General features: G+C 43.7%; 1 protein-coding gene across 1 annotated transcript in view; it reads right to left on the reverse strand.

Moving 5' to 3' along the window:
* LOC116353711 (serine-rich adhesin for platelets-like) overlaps nucleotides 1–16,097 on the reverse strand; it is a 33,782-nt gene extending 17,685 nt beyond the window's left edge. The window contains exons 1-3 of the mRNA XM_031791432.1: nucleotides 11,758–16,097; nucleotides 9,772–10,923; nucleotides 6,541–7,014 (exon numbers count right to left, since the gene is read on the reverse strand). Of these exons, the coding sequence (XP_031647292.1) occupies nucleotides 6,541–7,014; nucleotides 9,772–10,923; nucleotides 11,758–15,955 (5,824 nt within the window). The 5' untranslated portion in view covers nucleotides 15,956–16,097. The remainder of the gene's footprint in view (nucleotides 1–6,540; nucleotides 7,015–9,771; nucleotides 10,924–11,757) is intronic.
* Between the last annotated feature and the right edge of the window lie 6,274 nt (nucleotides 16,098–22,371).

Below are 22,371 nucleotides of genomic sequence, written 5' to 3' on the forward strand. Positions count from 1 at the left end.
TTGAAGTGAATATTGATGTCGAGGGAGAGGTGCCATTACTTGAAGTGAATATTGATGTTGAGGGAGAGGTGGCAACACTTGAAGTGACTGTTGAGGGAGTGGTGGGATTGCTTGAAGTGACTGTTGAAGGAGTGGTGACATCACTTGAAGAGACTGCTGATGTTGATGCAGTAGCAGTGGCATCACTTGAAGCTACTGTTGAGGGAGTGGTGGCACCACTTGAAGTGAATGTTGATGTAGTTGAGGAAGAGGTTGCATCACCTGAAGTGGGTGTCCATGTGGCATTTTCTGAAGTGACTATCAGTGTAGTTGAGGGAGTGATGGCATCACTTGAAGTGACTGTTGAGGCAGTGGTGGCAACATTTGAAGTGGTTGTTGATGTAGTATCATCTGAAGTGACTATCGATGTAGTTGAGTGAGAGGTGGCATCAATTGAAGTGAAGATTGATGTCGAGGGAGAGGTGGCATCACTTGAAGTGACTGTTGAGGGAGTGGTGGGGTTGCTTGAAGTGAATGTAGAAGGAGAGTTGGCATCAATTGAAGTGAATATTGATGTCGAGGGAGAGGTGGCATCATTTGAAGTTGATGTCAATGCAGTTGAGGGATTGGTGGCATCACTTGAGGAGACTGTTGAGGGAGTGGTGCCATCACTTAAAGTGACTGTTGATGTCGAGGGAGAGATGGCATCGCTTGAACTGAATGCTGATGTAGTAGTGGTGGCATCACTTGAAGTGACTGTTGAGGGAGTGGTGCCATCACTTAAAGTGACTGTTGATGTCGAGGGAGAGATGGCATCACTTGAACTGAATGCTGATGTAGTAGTGGTGGCATCACTTGAAGTGACTATGGATGTAGATGAGGGAGTGGTGGCATCATTTGAAGTTGATGTCGATGCAGTTGAGGGATTGGTGGCGTCACTTGGAGTGACTGTTGAAGCAGTGGTTACATCACTTGAAGAGACTACTGAAATTGATGTTGTAGCGGTGGCATGACTTGAAGCTAATTTTGAAGGAGCGGTGGCATTGCTTGAAGTGACTGCTGAAGCAGTGGTGTCATCACTTGAAGTGACTGTCAATGTAGTTGAAGGAATTGTGGCCACAGTTAATATTTCTGTCGGTGTAGTAGTGGTGGCATCTCTTGAAGTTGATGTTGATGTAGTTGAGGGATTGGTGGCATCACTTGGAGTGACTGTTGAAGCAGTGGTGTCATCACTTGAAGTGACTGTCAATGTAGTTGAAGGAATTGTGGCCACAGTTAATATTTCTGTCGGTGTAGTAGTGGTGGTAACACTTGAAGTGAAAGTCAATGTAGTTGAGGGAGAGGTGGCATCACTTGAAGTGACTGTTGAGGGTGTGGTGGCACCACTTGAAGTGAATGTTGATGTAGTTGAGGAAGAGGTTGCATCACCTGAAGTGGGTGTCCATGTGGCATTTTCTGAAGTTACTATCAGTGTAGTTGAGGGAGTGATGGCATCACTTGAAGTGACTGTTGAGGCAGTGGTGGCAACACTTGAAGTGAAAGTCAATGTAGTTGAGGGAGAGGTGGCAACACTTGAAGTGACTGTTGAGGGAGTGGTGGGATTGCTTGAAGTGACTGTTGAAGGAGTGGTGACATCACTTGAAGAGACTGCTGATGTTGATGCAGTAGCAGTGGCATCACTTGAAGCTACTGTTGAGGGAGTGGTGGCACCACTTGAAGTGAATGTTGATGTAGTTGAGGAAGAGGTTGCATCACCTGAAGTGGGTGTCCATGTGGCATTTTCTGAAGTTACTATCAGTGTAGTTGAGGGAGTGATGGCATCACTTGAAGTGACTGTTGAGGCAGTGGTGGCAACATTTGAAGTGGTTGTTGATGTAGTATCGTCTGAAGTGACTATCGATGTAGTTGTGTGAGAGGTGGCATCAATTGAAGTGAAGATTGATGTCGAGGTAGAGGTGGCATCACTTGAAGTGACTGTTGAGGGAGTGGTGGGGTTGCTTGAAGTGAATGTAGAAGGAGAGTTGGCATCAATTGAAGTGAATATTGATGTCGAGGGAGAGGTGGCATCATTTGAAGTTGATGTCAATCCAGTTGAGGGATTGGTGGCATCACTTGAGGAGACTGCTGATGTTGATGAAGTAGCGGTGGCATCACTTGAAGAGACTGTTGAGGGAGTGGTGCCATCACTTAAAGAGAATGTTGATGTCGAGGGAGAGATGGCATCACTTGAACTGAAAGCTGATGTAGTATCGGTGGCACCACTTGAAGTAAATGTTGAAGGAACAGTGGCATCACTTGAAGTGACTGTTGATGTAGTTGAGAGAATGTTGGCCACAGTTAATATTTCTGTCGGTGTAGTAGTGGTGGTAACACTTGAAGTGAAAGTCAATGTAGTTGAGGGAGAGGTGGCATCACTTGAAGTGAATGTTGATGTAGTTGAGGAAGAGGTTGCATCACCTGAAGTGGGTGTCCATGTGGCATTTTCTGAAGTGACTATCAGTGTAGTTGAGGGAGTGATGGCATCACTTGAAGTGACTGTTGAGGCAGTGGTGGCAACATTTGAAGTGGTTGTTGATGTAGTATCATCTGAAGTGACTATCGATGTAGTTGAGTGAGAGGTGGCATCAATTGAAGTGAAGATTGATGTCGAGGGAGAGGTGGCATCACTTGAAGTGACTGTTGAGGGAGTGGTGGGGTTGCTTGAAGTGAATGTAGAAGGAGAGTTGGCATCAATTGAAGTGAATATTGATGTCGAGGGAGAGGTGGCATCATTTGAAGTTGATGTCAATGCAGTTGAGGGATTGGTGGCATCACTTGAGGAGACTGTTGAGGGAGTGGTGCCATCACTTAAAGTGACTGTTGATGTCGAGGGAGAGATGGCATCGCTTGAACTGAATGCTGATGTAGTAGTGGTGGCATCACTTGAAGTGACTGTTGAGGGAGTGGTGCCATCACTTAAAGTGACTGTTGATGTCGAGGGAGAGATGGCATCACTTGAACTGAATGCTGATGTAGTAGTGGTGGCATCACTTGAAGTGACTATTGATGTAGATGAGGGAGTGGTGGCATCATTTGAAGTTGATGTCGATGCAGTTGAGGGATTGGTGGCGTCACTTGGAGTGACTGTTGAAGCAGTGGTTACATCACTTGAAGAGACTACTGAAATTGATGTTGTAGCGGTGGCATGACTTGAAGCTAATTTTGAAGGAACGGTGGCATTGCTTGAAGTGACTGCTGATGTTGATGTAATAGTGGTGTTATGAATTGAAGTGACTGTTAATGTCGATGTAGCAGTGGTGGCATCTCTTGAAGTTGATGTCGATGTAGTTGAGGGATTGGTGGCATCACTTGGAGTGACTGTTGAAGCAGTGGTGTCATCACTTGAAGTGACTGTCATTGTAGTTGAAGGAATTGTGGCCACAGTTAATATTTCTGTCGGTGTAGTAGTGGTGGTAACACTTGAAGTGAAAGTCAATGTAGTTGAGGGAGAGATGGCATCACTTGAACTGAATGCTGATGTAGTATCAGTGGCACCACTTGAAGTAAATGTTGAAGGAACAGTGATATTGCTTGAAGTGACTGCTGATGTTGATGTAGTAGCTGTGGCATCACTTGAAGTGACTATTGATGTAGATGAGGGAGTGGTGGCATCACTTGAAGAGGCTTTTGAGGGAGTGGTGGAATCGCTTGAAATGACTGTTAATGTCGGTGTAGTAGTGGTGGCATCATTTGAAGTTGATGTCAATGCAGTTGAGGGATTGGTGGCATCACTTGAAGTGGGTGTCCATGTGGCATTTTCTGAAGTTACTATCAGTGTAGTTGAGGGAGTGATGGCATCACTTGAAGTGACTGTTGAGGCAGTGGTGGCAACATTTGAAGTGAAGATTGATGTCGAGGGAGAGGTGGCAACACTTGAAGTGACTGTTGAGGGAGTGGTGGGATTGCTTGAAGTGACTGTAGAAGGAGTGGTGGCATCACTTGAAGAGACTGCTGATGTTGATGCAGTAGCAGTGGCAACACTTGAAGCTACTGTTGGGGGAGTGGTGGCACCACTTGAAGTGAATGTTGATGTAGTTGAGGGATTGGTGGCATCACTTGGAGTGACTGTTGAAGCAGTGGTGTCATCACTTGAAGTGACTGTCAATGTAGTTGAAGGAATTGTGGCCACAGTTAATATTTCTGTCGGTGTAGTAGTGGTGGTAACACTTGAAGTGAAAGTTAATGTAGTTGAGGGAGAGGTGGCATCACTTGAAGTGGGTGTTGATGTAGTTGAGGGAATGATGGCAGCATTTGAAGTTACTCTTGGTGTAGTAGTGGTGGCATGACCTGAAGTGACCGTTGATGTAGTTGAGAAAGAGGTGGCATCACTTGAAGTGACTGTTGACAGAGTGGTGGCAACACTTGAACTGACTGTCAATGTACTTGAGGGTGTGGTGGCATCACTTGAAGTGGATGTTGATGTAGTATCGTCTGAAGTGACTGTCGATGTAGTTGAGTGAGAGGTGGCATTATTTGAAGTGAATATTGATGTCGAGGGAGAGGTGGCATCACTTGAACTGAATGCTGATAGAGTAGCGGTGGCACCACTTGAAGTGAATGTTGAAGGAACAGTGATATCGCTTGAAGTGACTGCTGATGTTGATGTAGTAGTGGTGGCATCACTTGAAGTGACTATTGATGTAGATGAGGGTGTGGTGGCATCACTTGAAGTGACTGTCGATGTAGTTGAGAGAATGTTGGCCAATGTTGAAGTTACTGTCAGTGTAGTTGTGGTTATATCACTTGAAGTTAAAGTCGATGTTATTGAGGAAGAGGTGGCATCACTTGAAGTGACTGGCGATTTTCTTGAGGGAGTGGTGGCATCACTTGAAGTGAATGTTGAAGGAACAGTTTTATTGCTTGAAGTGACTGCTGATGTTGATGTAGTAGTAGTGGCATCACTTGAAGTGACTATTGATGTAGATGAGGGAGTGGTGACATCATTTGAAGTTGATGTCGATACAGTTGAGGGATTGGTGGCATCACTTGAAGAGACTGCTGATGTTGATATAGTAGCGGTGGCATCACTTGAAGAGACTGTTGATGTCGAGGGAGAGATGGCATCACTTGAACTGAATGGTGATGTAGTAGTGGTGGCATCACTTGTAGTGACTATTGATGTAGATGAGGGAGTGGTGGCATTATTTGAAGTGAATATTGATGTCGAGGGAGAGGTGGCATCACTTGAACTGAATGCTGATATAGTAGCGGTGGCACCACTTGAAGTGAATGTTGAAGGAACAGTGATATCGCTTGAAGTGACTGCTGATGTTGATGTAGTAGTGGTGGCATCACTTGAAGTGACTATTGATGTAGATGAGGGTGTGGTGGCATCACTTGAAGTGGCTTTTGAGGGAGTGGTGGAATCGCTTGAAATGACTGTTAATGTCGGTGTAGTAGTGGTGGCATCATTTGAAGTTGATGTCGTTGCAGTAGAGGGATTGGTGGCATCACTTGAAGTGAATATTGATGTCGAGGGAGAGGTGCCATTACTTGAAGTGAATATTGATGTTGAGGGAGTGGTGGCATCACTTGAAGTGAATGCTGATGTTGATGTGGTATCGGTGGCACCACTTGAAGTGAATGTTGAGGGTGTAGTGGCATCACTTGAAGCGACTGTCGATGTAGTTGAGAGAATGTTGGCCAATGTTGAAGTTACTGTCAGTGTAGTTGTGGTTATATCACTTGAAGTTAAAGTCGATGTTATTGAGGAAGAGGTGGCATCACTTGAAGTGACTGGCGATTTTCTTGAGGGAGTGGTGGCATCACTTGAAGTGAATGTTGAAGGAACAGTTTTATTGCTTGAAGTGACTGCTGATGTTGATGTAGTAGTGGTGGCATCACTTGAAGTGACTATTGATGTAGATGAGGGAGTGGTGGCATCACTTGAAGTGGCTTTTGAGGGAGTGGTGGAATCGCTTGAAATGACTGTTAATGTCGGTGTAGTAGTGGTGGCATCACTTGAAGTGAATGCTGATGTTGATGTGGTATCGGTGGCATCACTTGAAGTGACTATTGATGTAGATGAGGGAGTGGTGGCATCATTTGAAGTTGATGTCGATACAGTTGAGGGATTGGTGGCATCACTTGAAGAGACTGCTGATGTTGATATAGTAGCGGTGGCATCACTTGAAGAGACTGTTGATGTCGAGGGAGAGGTGGCATCACTTGAACTGAATGCTGATGTAGTAGTGGTGGCATCACTTGAAGTGACTATTGATGTAGATGAGGGAGTGGTGGCATCATTTGAAGTTGATGTCGATGCAGTTGAGGGATTGGTGGCGTCACTTGGAGTGACTGTTGAAGCAGTGGTTACATCACTTGAAGAGACTACTGAAATTGATGTTGTAGCGGTGGCATGACTTGAAGCTAATTTTGAAGGAGCGGTGGCATTGCTTGAAGTGACTGCTGATGTTGATGTAATAGTGGTGTTATGAATTGAAGTGACTGTTAATGTCGATGTAGCAGTGGTGGCATCTCTTGAAGTTGATGTCGATGTAGTTGAGGGATTGGTGGCATCACTTGAAGTGACTGTCAATGTAGTTGAAGGAATTGTGGCCACAATTAATATTTCTGTCGGTGTAGTAGTGGTGGTAACACTTGAAGTGAAAGTCAATGTAGTTGAGGGAGAGGTGGCATCACTTGAAGTGACTGTTGAGGGTGTGGTGGCACCACTTGAAGTGAATGTTGATGTAGTTGAGGAAGAGGTTGCATCACCTGAAGTGGGTGTCCATGTGGCATTTTCTGAAGTTACTATCAGTGTAGTTGAGGGAGTGATGGCATCACTTGAAGTGACTGTTGAGGCAGTGGTGGCAACATTTGAAGTGAAGATTGATGTCGAGGGAGAGGTGGCAACATTTGAAGTGACTGTTGAGGGAGTGGTGGGATTGCTTGAAGTGACTGTAGAAGTAGTGGTGGCACCACTTGAAGAGACTGCTGATGTTGATGCAGTAGCAGTGGCATCACTTGAAGCTACTGTTGAGGGAGTGGTGGCACCACTTGAAGTGAATGTTGATGTAGTTGAGGAAGAGGTTGCATCACCTGAAGTGGGTGTCCATGTGGCATTTTCTGAAGTTACTATCAGTGTAGTTGTGGGAGTGATGGCATCACTTGAAGTGACTGTTGAGGCAGTGGTGGCAACATTTGAAGTGAAGATTGATGTCGAGGGAGAGGTGGCAACACTTGAAGTGACTGTTGAGGGAGTGGTGGCAACATTTGAAGTGGTTGTTGATGTAGTATCGTCTGAAGTGACTATCGATGTAGTTGAGTGAGAGGTGGCATCAATTGAAGTGAAGATTGATGTCGAGGGAGAGGTGGCATCACTTGAAGTGACTGTTGAGGGAGTGGTGGGGTTGCTTGAAGTGAATGTAGAAGGAGAGTTGGCATCAATTGAAGTGAATATTGATGTCGAGGGAGAGGTGGCATCATTTGAAGTTGATGTCAATGCAGTTGAGGGATTGGTGGCATCACTTGAGGAGACTGTTGTGGGAGTGGTGCCATCACTTAAAGTGACTGTTGATGTCGAGGGAGAGATGGCATCACTTGAACTGAATGCTGATGTAGTAGTGGTGGCATCACTTGAAGTGACTATTGATGTAGATGAGGGAGTGGTGGCATCATTTGAAGTTGATGTCGATGCAGTTGAGGGATTGGTGGCGTCACTTGGAGTGACTGTTGAAGCAGTGGTTACATCACTTGAAGAGACTACTGAAATTGATGTTGTAGCGGTGGCATGACTTGAAGCTAATTTTGAAGGAGCGGTGGCATTGCTTGAAGTGACTGCTGATGTAATAGTGGTGTTATGAATTGAAGTGACTGTTAATGTCGATGTAGCAGTGGTGGCATCTCTTGAAGTTGATGTCGATGTAGTTGAGGGATTGGTGGCATCACTTGGAGTGACTGTTGAAGCAGTGGTGGCAACACTTGAACTGACTGTCAATGTACTTGAGGGTGTGGTGGCATCACTTGAAGTGGATGTTGATGTAGTATCGTCTGAAGTGACTGTCGATGTAGTTGAGTGAGAGGTGCCATTACTTGAAGTGAATATTGATGTTGAGGGAGTGGTGGCATCACTTGAAGTGAATGCTGATGTTGATGTGGTATCGGTGGCACCACTTGAAGTGAATGTTGAGGGTGTAGTGGCATCACTTGAAGCGACTGTCGATGTAGTTGAGAGAATGTTGGCCAATGTTGAAGTTACTGTCAGTGTAGTTGTGGTTATATCACTTGAAGTTAAAGTCGATGTTGTTGGGGAAGAGGTGGCATCACTTGAAGTGACTGGCGATTTTCTTGAGGGAGTGGTGGCATCACTTGAAGTGAATGTTGAAGGAACAGTTTTATTGCTTGAAGTGACTGCTGATGTTGATGTAGTAGTGGTGGCATCACTTGAAGTGACTATTGATGTAGATGAGGGAGTGGTGGCATCATTTGAAGTTGATGTCGATACAGTTGAGGGATTGGTGGCATCACTTGAAGAGACTGCTGATGTTGATATAGTAGCGGTGGCATCACTTGAAGAGACTGTTGATGTCGAGGGAGAGATGGCATCACTTGAACTGAATGCTGATGTAGTAGTGGTGGCATCACTTGAAGTGAATATTGATGTAGATGAGGGAGTGGTGGCATTATTTGAAGTGAATATTGATGTCGAGGGAGAGGTGGCATCACTTGAACTGAATGCTGATATAGTAGCGGTGGCACCACTTGAAGTGAATGTTGAAGGAACAGTGATATCGCTTGAAGTGACTGCTGATGTTGATGTAGTAGTGGTGGCATCACTTGAAGTGACTATTGATGTAGATGAGGGAGTGGTGGCATCACTTGAAGTGGCTTTTGAGGGAGTGGTGGAATCGCATGAAATGACTGTTAATGTCGTTGTAGTAGTGGTGGCATCATTTGAAGTTGATGTCGTTGCAGTAGAGGGATTGGTGGCATCACTTGAAGTGAATATTGATGTCGAGGGAGAGGTGCCATTACTTGAAGTGAATATTGATGTTGAGGGAGTGGTGGCATCACTTGAAGTGAATGCTGATGTGGTATCGGTGGCATCACTTGAAGTGACTATTGATGTAGATGAGGGAGTGGTGGCATCATTTGAAGTTGATGTCGATACAGTTGAGGGATTGGTGGCATCACTTGAAGAGACTGCTGATGTTGATATAGTAGCGGTGGCATCACTTGAAGAGACTGTTGATGTCGAGGGAGAGATGGCATCACTTGAACTGAATGCTGATGTAGTAGTGGTGGCATCACTTGAAGTGACTATTGATGTAGATGAGGGAGTGGTGGCATCATTTGAAGTTGATGTCGATGCAGTTGAGGGATTGGTGGCGTCACTTGGAGTGACTGTTGAAGCAGTGGTTACATCACTTGAAGAGACTACTGAAATTGATGTTGTAGCGGTGGCATGACTTGAAGCTAATTTTGAAGGAGCGGTGGCATTGCTTGAAGTTACTGCTGATGTTGATGTAATAGTGGTGTTATGAATTGAAGTGACTGTTAATGTCGATGTAGCAGTGGTGGCATCTCTTGAAGTTGATGTCGATGTAGTTGAGGGATTGGTGGCATCACTTGGAGTGACTGTTGAAGCAGTGGTGTCATCACTTGAAGTGACTGTCAATGTAGTTGAAGGAATAGTGGCCACAGTTAATATTTCTGTCGGTGTAGTAGTGGTGGTAACACTTGAAGTGAAAGTCAATGTAGTTGAGGGAGAGGTGGCATCACTTGAAGTGACTGTTGAGGGTGTGGTGGCACCACTTGAAGTGAATGTTGATGTAGTTGAGGAAGAGGTTGCATCACCTGAAGTGGGTGTCCATGTGGCATTTTCTGAAGTTACTATCAGTGTAGTTGAGGGAGTGATGGCATCACTTGAAGTGACTGTTGAGGCAGTGGTGGCAACATTTGAAGTGGTTGTTGATGTAGTATCGTCTGAAGTGACTATCGATGTAGTTGAGTGAGAGGTGGCAACATTTGAAGTTGATGTCAATGCAGTTGAGGGATTGGTGGCATCACTTGAGGAGACTGTTGATTTTCTTGAGGGAGTGGTGACACCACTTGAAGTGAATGTTGAAGGAACGTTGTTATTGCTTGAAGTGACTGCTGATGTTGATGTAATAGTGGTGTTATGAATTGAAGTGACTGTTAATGTCGATGTAGCAGTGGTGGCATCTCTTGAAGTTGATGTCGATGTAGTTGAGGGATTGGTGGCATCACTTGGAGTGACTGTTGAAGCAGTGGTGTCATCACTTGAAGTGACTGTCAATGTAGTTGAAGGAATTGTGGCCACAGTTAATATTTCTGTCGGTGTAGTAGTGGTGGTAACACTTGAAGTGAAAGTCAATGTAGTTGAGGGAGAGGTGGCATCACTTGAAGTGACTGTTGAGGGTGTGGTGGCACCACTTGAAGTTAATGTTGATGTAGTTGAGGAAGAGGTTGCATCACCTGAAGTGGGTGTCCATGTGGCATTTTCTGAAGTTACTATCAGTGTAGTTGAGGGAATGATGGCATCACTTGAAGTGACTGTTGAGGCAGTGGTGGCAACATTTGAAGTGAAGATTGATGTCGAGGGAGAGGTGGCAACACTTGAAGTGACTGTTGAGGGAGTGGTGGGATTGCTTGAAGTGACTGTAGAAGTAGTGGTGGCACCACTTGAAGAGACTGCTGATGTTGATGCAGTAGCAGTGGCATCACTTGAAGCTACTGTTGAGGGAGTGGTGGCACCACTTGAAGTGAATGTTGATGTAGTTGAGGAAGAGGTTGCATCACCTGAAGTGGGTGTCCATGTGGCATTTTCTGAAGTTACTATCAGTGTAGTTGTGGGAGTGATGGCATCACTTGAAGTGACTGTTGAGGCAGTGGTGGCAACATTTGAAGTGAAGATTGATGTCGAGGGAGAGGTGGCAACACTTGAAGTGACTGTTGAGGGAGTGGTGGCAACATTTGAAGTGGTTGTTGATGTAGTATCGTCTGAAGTGACTATCGATGTAGTTGAGTGAGAGGTGGCATCAATTGAAGTGAAGATTGATGTCGAGGGAGAGGTGGCATCACTTGAAGTGACTGTTAAGGGAGTGGTGGGGTTGCTTGAAGTGAATGTAGAAGGAGAGTTGGCATCAATTGTAATGAATATTGATGTCGAGGGAGAGGTGGCATCATTTGAAGTTGATGTCAATGCAGTTGAGGGATTGGTGGCATCACTTGAAGCTACTGTTGAGGGAGTGGTGGCACCACTTGAAGTGAATGTTGATGTAGTTGAGGAAGAGGTTGCATCACCTGAAGTGGGTGTCCATGTGGCATTTTCTGAAGTTACTATCAGTGTAGTTGTGGGAGTGATGGCATCACTTGAAGTGACTGTTGAGGCAGTGGTGGCAACATTTGAAGTGGTTGTTGATGTAGTATCGTCTGAAGTGACTATCGATGTAGTTGAGTGAGAGGTGGCATCAATTGAAGTGAAGATTGATGTCGAGGGAGAGGTGGCATCACTTGAAGTGACTGTTGAGGGAGTGGTGGGGTTGCTTGAAGTGAATGTAGAAGGAGAGTTGGCATCAATTGAAGTGAATATTGATGTCGAGGGAGAGGTGGCATCATTTGAAGTTGATGTCAATGCAGTTGAGGGATTGGTGGCATCACTTGAGGAGACTGCTGATGTTGATGAAGTAGCGGTGGCATCACTTGAAGAGACTGTTGAGGGAGTGGTGCCATCATCTAAAGTGACTGTTGATGTCGAGGGAGAGGTGGCAACACTTGAAGTGACTGTTGAGGGAGTGGTGGGATTGCTTGAAGTGACTGTAGAAGGAGTGGTGGCATCACTTGAAGAGACTGCTGATGTTGATGCAATAGCAGTGGCATCACTTGAAGCTACTGTTGAGGGAGTGGTGGCACCACTTGAAGTGAATGTTGATGTAGTTGGGGAAGAGGTTGCATCACCTGAAGTGGGTGTCCATGTGGCATTTTCTGTCAATGCAGTTGAGGAATTGGTGGCATCACTTGAGGAGACTGCTGATGCTGATGCTGATGAAGTAGCGGTGGCATCACTTGAAGAGACTGTTGATTTTCTTGAGGGAGTGGTGGCACCACTTGAAGTGAATGTTGAAGGAACGTTGTTATTGCTTGAAGTGACTGCTGATGTTGATGTTGTAGCGGTGGCATGACTTGAAGCTAATTTTGAAGGAGCGGTGGCATTGCTTGAAGTGACTGCTGATGTTGATGTAATAGTGGTGTTATGAATTGAGGTGACTGTTAATGTCGATGTAGCAGTGGTGGCATCTCTTGAAGTTGATGTTGATGTAGTTGAGGGATTGGTGGCATCACTTGGAGTGACTGTTGAAGCAGTGGTGTCATCACTTGAAGTGACTGTCAATGTAGTTGAAGGAATTGTGGCCACAGTTAATATTTCTGTCGGTGTAGTAGTGGTGGTAACACTTGAAGTGAAAGTTAATGTAGTTGAGGGAGAGGTGGCATCACTTAAAGTGACTGTTGATGTCGAGGGAGAGGTGGCATCAATTGAAGTAAATATTGATGTCGAGGAAGAGGTGGCACCACTTGAAGTGAATGTTGAAGGAACAGTGTTATCGCTTGAAGTGACTGCTGATGTAGATGAGGGAGTGGTGGCATCATTTGACGTTGATGTCAATGCAGTTGAGGGATTGGTGGCATCACTTGAAGAAACTGCTGATGTTGATGTAGTAGCGGTGGCATCACTTGAAGAGACTGTTGAGGGAGTGGTGCCATCACTTAAAGTGACTGTTGATGTCGAGGGAAAGATGGCATCACTTGAACTGAATGCTGATGTAGTAGTGGTGGCACCACTTGAAGTAAATGTTGAAGGAACAGTGATATCGCTTGAAGTGACTGCTGATGTTGATGTAGTAGCTGTGGCTTCACTTGAAGTGACTATTGATGTAGATGAGTGAGTGGTGGCATCACTTGAAGAGGCTTTTGAGGGAGTGGTGGAATCGCTTGAAATGACTGTTAATGTCGGTGTAGTAGTGGTGGCATCATTTGAAGTTGATGTCGTTGCAGTTGAGGGATTGGTGGCATCACTTAAAGTAACTGTTGACGTCGAGGGAGGGCTGGCATCATTTGAAGTGAGTGTTGATGTAGTATCATCTGATGTGACTGTTGATGTAGTTTTGTGAGAGATGCCGACACTTGAAGTGAATATTGATGTTGACGGAGAGGTGGCATCACTTGAAGTGAATGCTGATGTTGATGTAGTAGCGGTGGCATCACTTGAAGTGAATGTTGAGGGAGTGGTGGGATCGCTTGAAGTTACTGCTGATGTTGATGTAACAGTGGTGTCATGACTTGAAGTGATTGTTGATGCAGTGGTGGCATCACTTGACCTGACTGTCGACGTAGTTGAGGGAATTCTGTCCACAGTTAATGTTACTGTCGGTGTAGTAGTGGTGGCATCACCTGAAGTGACTGTTGACAGAGTGGTGGTAAAACTGGAACTGACTGTCGATGTACTTGAGGGAGTGGTGGCATTACTTGAAGTGGGTGTTGATGTAGTATCATCTGAATTGACTGTCGATGTAGTTGAGGGAATGGTGGCTGCAGTTGAAGCTACTGTTGGTGTAGCAGTGGTGGCATGTAGTATTGATGTTGATGGAGAGGTGACATCACTTGAAGTGAACATTGATGTCGAGCGAGAGGTGGCATCACTTGAAGTGAATGCTGATGTTGATGTAGTACCTGTGGCATCACGAGAAGTGACTATTGATGTAGATGAGGGAGTGGTGGAATCGCTTGAAATGACTGTTAATGTCAGTGTAGTAGTTGTGGCATCATTTGAAGTTGATGCAGTTGAGGGAGTGGTGGCATCACTTGAAGTGGGTGTTGATGTAGTATCATCTGAATTGACTGTCGATGTAGTTGAGGGAATGGTGGCTGCAGTTGAAGCTACTGTTGGTGTAGCAGTGGTGGCATCACTTGAAGTGAATGTTGAAGGAGCGGTGGCATCGCTTGAAGTGACTGCTGTTGTTGATGGAGTAGTGGTGGCATCACTTGAAGTGACTATTGATGTAGTTGAGGGAGTAGTGACATCACATGAAGAGACTGCTAAGGGAGTGTTGGCATCCCTTGAAGTGACTGTTGATGTAGTTGAGGGAGTGGTGGCATCGCTTGAACTGACTGTCGATGTATTTGAGGGAATGCTGGCCACAGTTGATGTTACTGTCGATGTAGTGGTGGTGGTGGTATGGCTTGAAGTGAATGTCGATGTAGTTGAGGGAGTAATGGTATTACTTTGAATGACTGGGGATGCTGTTGAGGGAGTGGTGGCATCAATTGAAGTGGGTGTTGATGTACTATCACTTGAAGTGACTGTTAATGTCGTAGTGGTGGCATTACTTGAAGTGACTGTTGAGAGAGTGATGGCATCACTTGAAAGGACTGTCAATGTCGATTTAGTAGAATGAGTGATGGCATCACTTGTGACTGTTGATGTAGTTGAGGGATTGGTGGAATCACTTGAAGACACTGTTGATTTGGGTGAGGGAGTGGTGGCATTACTTGAAGTGGGTGTTGATGTAGTATCACTTGAAGTGACTGTTGAAAGAGTGGTGGCGTCCATTGAAGAGACTGTCAATGTCGATGTAGTGGTGGGAGTTGAGGGATCACTTGAAGTGACTGTTGAGGGACTGGTGGCATCACTTGAAGTGACTGTCAACATAGTCGAGGGAGTAGTGGCATCACTTGAAGTGACTGTTGAGGGAGTTTTGTTATCACTTGAAGTAACTGTCGACATAGTTGAGGGACTGCTGGCATCATTTGAAGTGACTGTTGAGGTATTAGTGGCATCACTTGAATGTAATTTCAATATCAATGTAGTAGAGCGAGTGAGGGCATCATTTGTGACTGTTGATGTAGTAGGGGTGGTATCAATTGAAGTGACTGTAGACATAGTTGAGGGAGAAGTTACATGAGTTGAAGTGACTGTTGAGGGAGGTGTGGCATCACTTGAAGTAGGTGTTGATGTGTTGCCACTTAAAGTAACTGTATACATGGTAGAGGGAGAGGTGGCATCACTTATTAAAGGGACTGTCAATGTCGATGTAGCAGAGCGAATGATGGCATCACTAGTGACTGTCAATGTAGTAGTGGAAGTTGTGGGATCACTTGAAATGACTGTAGACATAGTAGACCGAGTAGTGGCATCACTTTTGACTGTCAATGTAGAAGTCAGAGTTTTGGGATCACTTGAAGTGACTATTGATGTAGTTGAGGGAGTTGTGACATCACTTGTGACTGTCAATGAATTAGTGGGAGTTGCGGGATCACTTGAAGTGACTGTAGACATAGTAGAGGGATTGGTGGCATCACTTGAGGTGACTTTCGAAGTAGTAGAAGGAATGTTGGCCACAGTTGATGTTACTGCTGATGTAGTGGAGGGAAAAGTGACTGTTGAGGGAGTGGTGGCATCACTTGAAGGGACTGCCAATGTTGATGTAGTAGAGGAAGTGATGGAATCACTTGTGACTGTCGATGTAGTTGAGGGAGTGGTGGCATCACTTGAAGTGACTGTTGATGGAGTGGTGGCATCATTTAAAGAGTCTGTAGACATAGTAGAGGGAGAGTAGGCATTCCTTTGAGTGACTGTTGAGGGATTGGGGGTATCAATTGTGACTGTTGGTGTAGAAGGAATGGTGGTCACAGTTGAAGTTACTGCTGATGTAGTTGAGGGAGAATTGACATCACTTGAAGTGACTGTTGAGGTGGAAGTTGTGGTGGCATTGCTTGTAGTGGTTGCTGATGTTGATGTAGTTGTGGTGACATCACTTGAATAAACGTTTGATGTAGTGGAAGCTATACTTTCTATGGATTGATTGGTATTTGCTGTTGGAGTTGATGAAACAGTGGTACCCATTGACATCTGACTGGTTACAGGCAGTGATGTTTCACTTGGGATTTTTGAAACATACTTGGTAATTTCATCCATCACTGAGGTAGATGTTGAATTATGTGATGTTGATGCATTTACTTGTGCTATATTTTGTACTTGTTCTGTGGTTGTGCTCTTCTCAGCATTAAACACTGATATGGATGTTATGTTTATGAAAACTGTGAATCAGAAGAAAAAAATTATAATTGATTTGATGTGACAACGTCATGTTTATGTCACAGTTTCTGTATTATTTGATTGTTGTTTCCTTGGGTTACAGCTGGAGGGCACCCTTACCCTGTTTTCTTGTTTTGAATTGCACCCAAAAAGTCTCATAGCAAAGGGTGTGAATACTTATGTAAATAAGGTATGTGTTTTTTTATCTTTAATACATTTGCTAAAATTTGTAATAGCCTGTTTCGCTTTGTCATTATGGGGTATTGTTTGTAGATTGATGAGGAAAATGTTCTATTTAATCCATTTTAGAATAAGGCTATAATGTAACAAAATGTGACAAAAGTCAAGGGGTCTGAATAGTTTCCGAAGGCACTGTACATACAAAGAGCACAATACAATCAGGGGTGAAAGTAAGGGGGTACAGTCTGGTACGACATCCCAGTAAAATAAATAGTGGCGGTACTCCATATCGGTAAAATGTAAGCCAATCACAATTAATACAATGAGCCCAAAAAAACATTATTTAACATTACTACATGTCAGCCACATGAATATACACATACACTGTACAGTACCAGTCACAAGTGTGGACACAGCTCATTCAAGGGCTTTATTTTTTATATTTACATTGTATTTTTACAATGTAGAAAATATTAAAAATAAAGAAAAGCCCTTGAATGAGTAGGTGTGTCCACAATTTTGACTGGTACTGTACATACAATGTATATATTTCCTTTCTTATATCTCCTAGATATAGGACAGACACTTCAAAACCTTATTCCTCATTAAAAATATACTGTCTATTTTGCGATGTATGAATGTGTTATTCAATGCGTTTCTATGGACTTAGTAAAAAAGGCCAAATTCAATATTTTATTAAATCATTTTCAAGTATTTTTGGGGGATAGCTAAAGGGGTATTAAAATTCTAAATCAAATAGCTAAATGATCCATGATATGACCATCTTAAAACAATTCCATATGTTGGCTTAGTACACCTCCTCCCCCCAACGGTTTAAACTTTAGAGGTTAAACTCAACCAGCAATACCCTCTCCTCCAGTTTTATAGTCTTTTGCAGCTTGTTCCAAGACCAAGGAGCATTATAGAAAAATCATATCAATCCCATTTATGTTCTGGCCTTAGGACCTTGGAAGATAGTAGTAGCTGAGAACGGAGACTATACGTTTGTGATGAGCTTGTAAGTGAGGAGCACAGATATGTAGACAATGGTCCAAGCACTGTGTTGTACACAATGATGTACCAATGCTTCAGCCTTCTCATAAGGAAGGAAGGGCCACTTCACCATGTTGTATAGATCACAGTGATGGGTGAGTGGTCTTGCATTAGTTATAAATCTAATTGCCCTGTGATTAACAGTGTCCAGCATCTTAAGTGCACTGGCTGAATATATTTTGATTCAAGCTACTATACAACATAATTAAACCAGTGGTACTTACATAAAATAAAGGCAACCTTGTTAAGCCAAGAGAATGTTCTTTCTTGCATTTTCACTTTTTTCTTTCCTATGCAAATCCCATTTGAACCCAGCCCAGCTATGTGATGTGAGGCAGAGACGATTTCCTTGTTCACAGATGAGAGGCGAGGTGTGTGTGGCAGGTTTGTTTGGGACTACCCATTTTGCTCTCAGATTGAGTCAGCACCTCCTCTGTAGTAAAGTCATCAATAATGGCAGTGGATCAAATACATGATTTCATTTGAAGTGTTGCAAATCAGCACCTTAAAAAAATATTGATTTTTTTGTATTCATAAATTGAAGTTGTATGACTGAATGAGACATTTTCTCAACACTTATTGTTGTCAGAAAGCTTGTTGTCTTAGTAGGATTCTCATTCTTTCACCATATAATTATGGGTAAGGGACAGGCATAACCTGTAGGATGGATCAGGGAAGTGTTGAATTCACAAATATGTTATGGCAGGTCTGAGGGTATACACCATAGTTCTTAGACTACAGTAAGTCATTCATAAGAAACTTTGTGTGACGCAGCACCTGGTAACCAGCATGTTGGCAATATAATTTTAAAATAGACTACTTACACAAAACCTCAACCTCAGCTTTACAAATTGTAAACCATAAATACATATACTGTAAAACTGGTATATAGTGTAATGTATCAATTTCAATGTTCAAATGTTTCTTACACTTTATGAATAGCTATTCCAGCTTCAAACTATGTATGTTACTCATTACCAATCAAACAAGGAAGTTGATGGAGAAATCATACTCATTATGATAATATTTAGTTATATCATCTCATTCCTGGCATAGGGAAGTTATTGTTTTGTTCCACCCAGCAAATCGTTTAACAGATCACAGTTTAAAAAGGCTGCTGAAAACGACAGCCCTGTGTTACTACAGGAGAGTGTGAAAAGTGATAATTATACTGACAGCAAAATGTCAAAATAGTCACAATGGGATAATTATCAGGTCATTTAAAATAAAATAAAATACCAAGAGGCTAAATCATTGTTCTATTTGGATATAGTCAGCAAAGGGCTCTCAATAGACATATTTTCATATACCGGTAATCACTGGCATTAGCACACACCCACGCAGCCCCTGCAAGGTGGGGGGGCCCACAGGCTTTAGGTTGGTGTCCTCCTGGAGGTCGGGCCCCCCAGATAGCATAGGAACACGTGATAAGCCATTATTTGTTTCATTATAGGAAATTAGCTTTAAAACTGCAACATTTTCTCTCAGACCCATAATAATAATAATCAGTTGTATGACTGAATGAGACATTATTTTCTCAACACTTATTGTTGTCAGAAAGCTTGTTGTCTTAGTAGCATTCTCATTCCTTCACCATTTAATTATGGGTAGTGGACAGGCGTAACCTGTAGAATGGATCAGGGAAGTGTTGAATTCACAGAGAGGCCTTTGATATGTTATGGCAGGCCCGAGGGTGGAACACAATGGTAACCATGTTCATAAAAAATGTAGTGTGACACATCATCTGGTAACAAGGATGTTGCCATAGGGAATTTCTTGTTTTGTTCCACACAGCAAATCATTTAACAGATTACACCTTGAAAAAGCTGCTGAGCACAATAGCCCTGGTGGGGTTACTACAGGAGAGTGGGAAAAGTGATACAGCATGATGTAAAAATAGTCACAATGTGATAATTATCTGGAGTATTTCTCCGGTCTTATCCAGTGTCCTGTGTGAATTTAAGTATGCTCTCTTTAGTTCTCTTTCTCGGAGGACCTGAGCCCTAGGACCATGCCTCAGGACTACCTGGCCTGATGACTCCTTGCTGTCCCCAGTCCACCTGGCCGTGCTGCTGCTCCAGTTTCAACTGTTCTGCCTGCGGCTATGGAACTCTGACCTGTTCACCGGACAGGTCAGGGTTCCATTTTAAGAGGCTACAGAGCGCCTCCGGTCGTGTGTCGTTAGCGTCAGAGCAATGAGTGAAACATAGCAGATGTAGCCCGTTAGGCCAAACGGTACTACTTCTGTAGGTCAATATGACCTTCTAGAGCGAGGGCATAGAGCCAGTAAGGTTAGATATTAGAAGATATCTTTTCGGTGACCGAGCCGAAGTATTCTGTCCGCCTATCGCACTAAGCAAGTGTGGGCAGACCACAGGCATATCTGTATTTATGTGCCGTGTCGCTTCGGTCAACATAACGCTATGCCAAATGGGTAAATGTGAGACTTCACTAGTAAACCCACCCTTTCCAGGGTAAAATGGACCCTATTTTTGTGCTTGGAAGTGAGATTTCTGAACAAAGTAGGGTTAGCTTGCACGAGATGCTAAGCTTACAAAAGGGGGAACATTTTCCCCTTCCTGTGTTCCGTTTAAATTCCTCCTCCTTGCGCAACGGAAATCCCGCCCTTTGTACTTCCGTTTGATTTCAGCGTTACATCTCTTAAAAGAAGTAGGGGAAAGCCAAACGTGGATCACGTTAAAATAATCCAGCAATCTCAATTGCTTGGGTATCATCGCCTCATTCAATTTATTTATTTAAACTGTCGAACATACCATTCTAGGTTCTTTCAATTAAATGAGACACCTTAAACTTTGCAATATTAATTTAGATGAAGCAGATCTCTCAGGATAATTTAAAGTTTAATTCCCAGATAGCCTATACAGGTTTGATTATTCATTACATTTGATCAATCAGTAAAATCTGCTTTTGCAAAGCACAATCAATCAGTCCCACCTCCAGCAGGAATCCCATATGGCTGTGGCCTGAGGGGAAAGTGTACCATAGTGGTGAATGTACCTAACATTACTTTTATGATAACCCAGCAATCTCAATTGCTTGGGTATCATCGTCTCATTCAATTCATTTATCTAAATTGTCGAACATACCTTTCTAGGTTCCTCCAATTAAATGAGACACCTTAAACTTTGCAATAGTAACCTAGATGAACCAACTTCCCAGGTTAATTTAAAGTTTAATTCCCAGATAGCCTATCATTGATTTGCTTTTGCAAATTAATTCACGTCCAACTTCCACAGTACTGTCCAGTACTGATGGTTCATTAACGTCTATAAATAGATTAAAATCGTCTTTGCAGCTCCCAATATATTTCAAAACCAAACTTTGGAAAATTAGGAAAAACAATTTTCCTTTCAAATGTTCTAATAATGTGCAAGCTATCAGAGGGGTAGTCCCCACTCGCCCGCTAATTAGTGAACCTCCACCCATAAATGGATTGATCTCTGACCTCAGCAATGATACCAACCCTAATTATGCCATTAGCGGAAAAACAGCAGAGAACAACGCTTTCCAAAATCAACCATCGGGCGCAGACCTCGTAAAGGTTCTCTCCAGTCTAGCCCTGATGTCTTACCATCCGAGATTGGCATCTGTCCAATACCGCAGTGCATAGCTGAAGCACGAGCAGGTAATGGTAGACATAAAGGGACAGGTGGAGAGAACCGGGAAACCAATGACAAATGCAGAAATGGGAAAAATTCTGCTAGTTATGGAACGGCGCTTGAAAACGGAACAATTAAATGTAATTGCAAAAACATATGACGATGAACAAGCACAAGCTCTTCAACAAAATCGTCTTCTACAGGAACAAAATCATATGCTACAGGAACAACTCGATTTAGCCAAAATTAAATATGATGATGTCCACACCAAACTAGATAAATCTGAAGAGTTATCTACAAACAGGAGCGCTCTACTTGATAACATGCATGCTGTTTTGTTGAATGTTACTCAAAGTAACACGGTTCTCCTCAAAACGCTGCAAACCAAAGACGATCAGTTAATGAACACAATGACAAAGTTGGATGACAAATCAGCGGAACTCATTGAAGTCGCTGTCCAAATGAATGATGATAGAACTCAGGTGATGAAGATGGAAATATTGATTTCTAAGCAAGCCAAGGAAATCTCATCACTGAATCTCTCGCTCCGTACTCAAGACCTCTATCTGCAAACCATGACAGATAAGTTTGAGACCGAAAGGAGCAAGTGTGACACTCACTTGTCCAAAATCAGTACTCTAAGTGCTCAAGTGGACTCTGCAATGCAGCAGAATACCACCCTTAGGTACCATCTGGAGGAAGTCCAGAGCGTGACTACCAATCCAAGCAACCGGGGGCCCTGTACTCACAGGAGTAAAGACGATAGGTTTCAGACCTTGCCTCCCTCATGTGTCCCTCAGTCTTCTCCTCTTGGCCATTCGGCACTGAGTAATATTGCTCCTCTTGGCCAACAACAACAAGGCTTGGCTTCTCCTCTTGGCCTTTCGTCCCCAATCTCTCCACAGTTTGAAGCCAACCCTCTCCGCCCGCTTGGCGCGGAATACCTTGACAAACTCATCAAGAATTTCCCCACCATTGACCCCGTTCCAGGTCAGCCAAACGATACTGAGACGTTCCTAGCTGACATAGAGGACGTGTTGGATGGCTACCCGAACGCTACGGGTTCTGACAGGGTTTACCTGTTGAAGCGAATGTCAAATAGAGGTTAATTCGTCTACAACAGCAACACGTGCTAAATGACTACGCTAAACTTGCCACAGCTTTGAAATTAGAATTCAGTGGTTCTGCGACTCGCAAACACGATTGGCCTACTCACTGAAACAGGCATGGAAGACCTGTTACCTTTTAAACAAATGTTCCTGTCGAACATGTATCCCACTTTCATCGCCTACTTGGGCCCTGCCGCCCACGGTGGCTTGCCTATCTTACAACTCAGAGAGCTTGCAAGCACCGCTTTTGAGGCATCAAAAGTTCACAACGCTAAGAGCCCTGACCACTTGGTTTTGAAGTTTGACCAGGAGCACCTACTCCAGTTAGAGGGTG

The sequence above is a fragment of the Oncorhynchus kisutch genome, linkage group LG15, assembly GCF_002021735.2.
Source record: "Oncorhynchus kisutch isolate 150728-3 linkage group LG15, Okis_V2, whole genome shotgun sequence".
NCBI lineage: Eukaryota > Metazoa > Chordata > Actinopteri > Salmoniformes > Salmonidae > Oncorhynchus > Oncorhynchus kisutch.